This window comes from Sphaerodactylus townsendi, linkage group LG01 (genome assembly GCF_021028975.2).
Source record: "Sphaerodactylus townsendi isolate TG3544 linkage group LG01, MPM_Stown_v2.3, whole genome shotgun sequence".
NCBI lineage: Eukaryota > Metazoa > Chordata > Lepidosauria > Squamata > Sphaerodactylidae > Sphaerodactylus > Sphaerodactylus townsendi.
The window spans coordinates 12,502,391-12,509,284 of record NC_059425.1 but is presented as its reverse complement, the minus strand read 5'-3'; the positions used below and the strand labels follow the sequence as shown (position 1 = coordinate 12,509,284).

The 6,894-nt window shown below is 46.8% G+C and overlaps 1 protein-coding gene across 1 annotated transcript in view; it reads left to right on the top strand.

Annotated features, from left to right (window-relative positions):
* Positions 1-1,732: 1,732 nt before the first annotated feature.
* The window catches only part of TUFT1 (tuftelin 1), a 51,777-nt gene continuing 46,615 nt past the window's right edge, over positions 1,733-6,894 (top strand). Inside the window, exon 1 of the mRNA XM_048511071.1 lies at positions 1,733-1,818. Within this exon, the coding sequence (XP_048367028.1) occupies positions 1,759-1,818 (60 nt within the window). The 5' untranslated portion in view covers positions 1,733-1,758. The remainder of the gene's footprint in view (positions 1,819-6,894) is intronic.

Sequence of the window (6,894 nt, the reverse complement as noted above, 5' to 3'; positions counted from 1 at the left end):
ATCCAAGATTTGACGTAGGGTATTAACAGCCAGGTATGCTACTACTGCAAATGGAGGGTCAATTTTTGGCTTTCACTGTTAGCAGCTCCTTTCTGATTTCTTCTTGGTGTGCTTACCTGGTCCTTTCCCCAAGTGATCTCCGTTACGTATTATCAGCCACCTTTCTACCTTGTAAAATTTAAGGGTATAGGTATGCCAATCTCCAGGTGTTTCCTGGAGATCTCTTAATATTGAAATTACTCATTCCTTCCAACCTACAGCTGCCCACAGCAATGAGAAGCTGTTTCTGTGTTTTCGGTCTCCAGTCGTATTAACCGTCCTGGGAAACTTCTGTGCTTATTTTTATACCTTTCTGGGTCTTGGCAGCGCACCTGTATTTCAATGCCACACCCTGTGAAAGGTGCACCTCAATCTTTAGCCAGTAATTGTATTGTGCTAGGGTTACCTAAAGAGGTTGTTTCAGAAGCTTGTGTTGATCCCAAAACACACAGCTATGCGGCTAGCAGAGACGGCTTACAGGGATTATTGCCTGCTGGTTTCTAATAGTCTCCAACAGCTGCTGTTAGGGATGCCAACTCTGGGCTGGGGAATTCCTGGAGATTTTTGGGCTGAGATGACCTCCACAGCCATTTCCTCAGGAACAGATCCCTGCACTTTTGAGACCAAGAACAATTCTGGAGGTCTTCAGCACCTGGAGAATTGGCGTTGCATTTCGACTTCTGCACCATTAAAAAAGTGCTGATTTTGTTCTCTAAAGTTTTACTGGGGACCTAAAAGATTGTTTTCTCCCAAATAATAATTGTTTTCTCCCCACAAATAACCCTATAAGTCCTGTTGGAGGCAGACACTGGGGATCGGGGCCCTGTGGTGTATGTAGGCACCAGTGTTTAGAACAGTGCTCCCTGCTGAGTTCCCTCCCCCAAAATTCCCCTTCCCAGGCCCCAAGGTGTACCCTGACAGTAGCCTTCATTCGGTGCAATCTCCAGGGGCACCTGGGAGATCTCAACTACTCCGATTCATCTGCGGTTGATCAAGATCAGTTCCAAGGAGAAATGACTACTTGGGAGGGACCAGGGGTGGGAGGAGGGTTCAGTGGCTGAGATCCCTTCCCCTCCAATCATCGGTTCTCAGTGAGCCCTCCCTCGGCTGCGTTGCCAACCTCAGGCTACACTGGCCCCTTTGACTCACTTCCCTGAGCAGTGAGGTCATCGCAGCAGACTGCCAGAGGCGGACTCTGCATGCCACATCCCCCCCCCCGCCCTCCACCCACACACACACCTTTGCAGCCAGGTTATGCAACCCCAAAACCAGCCCTATGAGTCAGAAGGTAGAGGGGGAGGCGGAGTTTAAGAGGGCGGAGCTACAGCGGAGCCGGCGACTGGAAAAGGGATGGGGAGGGGGCGCAACTTCAGGAGGAGAAGGCGTGGGCAGATCCTTGGAAGGAGCCACTGAGGCTGAGCAGCCGGGAGAAGGGGTAGGCAGAGGCTTCGGAGGAGGGGCGTGGTGGGAACGCCAGGTAGCCAGTTATTAGGCTAGGAGGGGCAGGGGTTTGGGGCTTAGCCTGGGAAGCGCCGCTTCGAAGGAGAGAAGGGGCGTGGAGGCAGGAGAACATGGAGGAGCCAGTAAGGACTGGGAGGGCGGGGTTTAGGCGCAGGGGAAGGCGTGGCTCGAGTAAGGGGGCGTGGCATGTATTTAAAGAGCGGGCGTGGTCGCGGGGGCTAGTAGTCCAAAGGGAGCGTCGGCGGGGAACTGTCAGTCATGAACGGGGCGCGGAGCCTCTGCACGTTGGAGGATGTGCGGGCCGAGGTGGACGGCCTGGTAAGGCGCTCTTTCTTCGCCGGGGCTATATTCTTTTAAAAATCCCATTGCTGCATTTCTTGCATCTCTCTAAACCGGAGACGCTCCGGGCTGAGTCCGTGGAAATGCCCGGGCTGAGACTGGAGTCGCTCCTTGGAGGATTTGCCCTGTCGGGTGCCCTTAAAAATGCTGGGAGGAGTTTAATTTGAGCGACGCTGCCTTGCATTTTTTTTTGAAGCTTGGGGGTTCATTCAAAGCACTTAACAAAGGGTTTTGCAGGGCTGGAGGAGAGAAAGCTCCCGGCATCCATTTTAACCTTTGGAAATGTTTATTAACTTCTGTTCGTTGCGGCGGCTTGGAGCTTGGGCTATTTTTTTTCTTCGAAAACTTATCAATTACATGTATGTGTGTTTGTTTTGTTTTGTAGATATATGTGTGTGGTGTATGTATGTATACACGTTATTTATATATGCATGCATATTATTTTTAAATTGTGTTCACTATCCCAGCTGCCAGTTCTTTGGCTGGTTATTATTCTTTCGATTTATTTCCTGTCCTTTACAATAATCTCAATATATATGCACACACATATATACACACACACACACAGTTAGTTACATACATATATATGTACCAACACATATATACACCATGTATATATATATATACACACACACATATATATATACATATATACATGTACATGTACATGTGTATATATACACTCATGTGAATATGTATGTATGCATTATGTATGTATGCATATATGCACCCATAGGTATTCACACACACACACAAATGAGCAACTTTTTAAAAGAAGAAAGAATCAACCCTGAAAGCCAACACAATTAACTGATGTGGTTAAACATGTTCATGTATTTATATAGCTAGTTTGTGAGGATAATGTGGTTTCTCTGCAGTAGAAGAGCCAGATCTATGTCCAGCACCACCTTCATGACCAACAGCTGACAAGCAGACTCTGTTTTGACTCTCAAAAGCTGATCCCCCAAAAATCTTGGTGCTCCTGGATTTAAACGTAGCTGATAAATATAAAACCGTCAACTGTGTTTCCTCCTCTTTCGCCTGGAAGTGCTGGACAAAATGGATCAGGAAGTAACAAAAAATGGCTTAAAAATCAGAATTTGAGACTAGTTACAGTTGCTAGGACAGTATTGGGCTGATGCCCGAAATCTGTTGAAAAAGGCATCCAGCTCCATGTGAGAAAGTAGAGTTGGCAGCAACACAGGAAAACCAGGGTGGATTCCTCCCCCTTTTTACTCAAGCCAAGATGGTTACTCATTATTTGCTGTCAGCCACGGCTGAAACTGGGAACCTGTTTCTTCCACCTGGCCAAGTCCCAGGTCTTGGTGACACGGTGATCCAGGAGTGCACCTGTGCATGTGCAGAGCGCCCTTTGCACTCAGGCGCTGTTGCAGGGAAAATAAAGAGCCTTGGAATGCAACTGCTTTGTGATGGCTAAGTGTCTGCTTTCTCAAACCTCCGACATATTTGTCTGTGCCAGGATAAAGTCATTCAGCTTTGGGATATAATGAGAAGAAGAAAGTTTGGATTTATATCCCCCCCTTTCTCTCCTGTGGGAGACTCAAGGGACTCCCCACAATCTCAACTCCCTCCCCTCACAACAAACACCCTGTGAGACCAGATTTGGGACTGAGAGGAAGAGCTCCGAAGAACTGTGACTAGCCCAAGGTCACCCAGCTGGCATGGGTTGGAGTGCACAAGCTAATCTGATTCACCTGATGAGCCTCAACACCTCAAGTGGCAGAGCGGGGAATCAAACCCGGATCCCCAGATTAGAGGGCACCTGCTCTTAACCACTACGCTCCCAAAGAGACCTCCAGGAGTAGCTGCCAGGTAGTCAAAGGCAAGGTAAACTCTTAGGTATTTATTTTATATATATTTAGATAGCTAGTTTCTGAGGATAATATGGTTGGCCTGCAATAGAGCATCTGTTTCTTTGGCACTGCACGTCTAATAGGGAGGACCTTGGTTTGTGGGTGGGTTACCTGCCTCTCTAAAAGTAAAGAACCTGATAGAAACTCGGGTACGGGAAAGAGACTCAGGAGCTGCTTCTCCCTTACCCTGGATTCTTAGGTACTGCATCCTCTTTCTTGTGTTTATGGGAAATAATCCACACTTTCCCTACTTGGGAAACATAATTCCTGAAGGGGTAAAGCCTTGGATCAGTGTTTCCCAACCTGGGGTATGTGCTAGAGCGTTTGGGGGGGGGTACATGAAATGGATTTGCTAATATGGGGGTACAATTTTAGGGAAATGGGTTACCAAGGGGCATGTGAGCACAAAAAGGCTGGGATACACGGCCTTAGATGTATGGTCTAAAGCAGTAGTTCTCAACCTTCCTAATGCTGCGACCCTTTAATGCAGTTCCTCATGTTGTGGTGACCCCCAACCCTAACATTTATCCATTTTACAGATGGAGAGCACTGATGCAGAGAGTCTTAGGCGACCCCTGTGAAAGTGGATTCACGACCCAAAGGGGGTCCCAACCCCCAGGTTGAGAACCTCTGTTCTAAAGTCTGCCTGGTATAGTGCTGCTTGGTAGATTGATTGGTTTCTCTGGGAGTTTGAAAACTTGAAACTATCTCCTGTTCCGTTTGGTGCTGTCAGGTTGCAGCTGATGTATGGCAACCTCATTGGATTTTCCAGGCAAGAGGTTTGCACAGGAGGGTTGCCCTTGCCTGCCTCTCCATACAAACCCAGGACTTCCTTGGTGGTTTTCCCATCCAAGTATTAACCAGGGCTCGCCCTGCTTAGTTTCCAAGATCTGACGAAATCAGGCTAACCTGGACCATCCAGGTTAAGGCAAGAGCCAAACAGAGGTAGTTTGCTGTTTTCCTGCCTCTGCATAGCAACCCTGAACTTTCCTTGGTGGTCTCCCATCTGACCCCACTTAGCTTCTAAACCAGCCATTGTCAACCAGGGTTCCATGGTACCCTGGGTGCAGTCAATGCATGTCCCAAATTTTCGAGCCTTCTACTACCCCTCATTTTTTGTGGTGTCTCCCAGCAGGACATGGAGCTGGCCCATGGGGCGGAGCCTGCCACAAAGGTCAGCAGCCACCACCACCCCAGTGCTTCCCTTTACACCCTGGGGAGGGAAGGTGGGGTGTGTAGTAGGGGGGGCAATGGGAGGAAGGTGGAGGGTGGTATTGCTTGGCAGGGGTACTAATGAGATATGAAGAGTGAGGTCAAAGGGTGCCCTGATACTCGAAAGGGAAACACTGTTCTAGACACTGTAAAGATCAGGCTAGCTTGGACTAACCAGGTCAGGCCTGTTTGATAATGGAATTAAAAATGTTGACATCTGGGGGTCTATAAGTTAGCCTTAGTGGGTTGTTATAGAGGTGGGGGCAGGAATTGGCATAACAGATGTATCCAGAGACAATATGCAGTTTAGTGGTCGGCGATTTCAAACAAGACTGTTCTGACCCTTGAAATGGAAAACGTGGAGATTTCAGCCTACGCTTTTGCGGATTGGAGTTTGTGGCGAGGACTTTATCCGATCTAAAATGTCTACCTGTCCTGCTAGCCTGAACGGTGTCGTGAGATTCCTTTTCACCTTTGGAGCAGAGAAGGAGCAGTGTGCGAATCCCTCTGGGAAATAGTGGGAGGCTGGAATTATGTTTTGAATATACAGAACCTTAAGTTCTGTAGGTGAACTGTCCTGTGCCGTGGAGGGGAGAGAACCATTTCAAAGCAAACTGCTTTGGAGTCCTCGGCTTGTTTTATAAATCTGCTAGCTTCTCACCTCAGGATTCTCAGAGGCGTCTTGACGTATACTTTTAAAAAATTTGTTTATTACATTTGTTCCATAGGATGCGCTTACTTTCAACCTCTGTGTCGTTTGGGCAAGCGCATCTAGGAGCAGGCTGTTCCCAGACATCTCCTGTGTTTTATCATCCGTACCACAAATCAATTTGCTCTCTCACCCGGTATGCATGCATGTGAGCTGTGGATCCAGGCCGTGGAGCTGGTACTGCCCTAAAGCTATTAAGGAACTTCATTGCTCAAGCGTGACTCGAATTGGGGACTTTGCACCTCATGCTCAGAACCACAATTTGCTGCATTTTCTGCAATTACTGCTTCCTGCCAGTTTTCGGCGTTCGGAATCCGTGATAACCCTTCCTGTTGTTTTGAAACTGGCTTTTTCTGAGCCTCCCTCCCCAAATTGAACGTAGCTTTCAGGTGACGCAATTGTTGTACAAACCTGTTATCTAATTCTTAGCCCAGTTGGGTATTTTCTCCCGAAGCAAGAGTGCGATCCTTCCTTTTCAGGAGGGATTCTTACTCTTTCATGAGGACCCACTCATTTCCTTAATCAAAAGGATTTTCCGTTTTCTTGTTGGGGGCTCTGTGCGGCTGGTGAATTCTTCCTCCACGTCCTGCAATTGTCTAGTTTTGTGGGTTCTTAACCTTGTCTGGTTCACTGATCTCTTTGAGAATCCGTGGAAAGCTATTGGACCCTCCTACTCAGGAAAATGCACATAAACACATACACAAAACTGGTGCACGAAAAATGAAATTAATAAACTTAGGCCCACTGTGCCTATGAAACATATCCGAGGCATGGTTTTTGCTAAATCTTCAGATCTGTCACACTAACTTTGATTTCTTTACGTTACACAGTAAATATGTGTATTTCCTTGCCTCCCTAACCCTGAGAGATCCACAAATATTAAGTTATGCTTAACTTAATATTTATGCTTAACTTAATAATAAGTTATGTTTGACTTAATAATAACTAGTCTGAAACAAAAAAATTACAATGAAAAAAGCCTACATTTTCCACTGAAAATTCACCTTTGCCCCGAGGTAATCACAGGCAGATGTCCATAATGATATTGGCAAGATATGTTTCCTTTCATTCCTGTGAACAGGAAGCTATTCTACGTGCGGTAACAGTGGCGTTGATGGATTGTTTACAGTAGTATCCCATAGTGCCCTGGGCTTGTTTGGAGTGAAGCAATGAGTAACATAATAATAACATAATTGGACACAAACAAGAACCATGCAAGCAGGCAGATTACAGAGGAGGGAAATTTGAAAGTTATGTAGG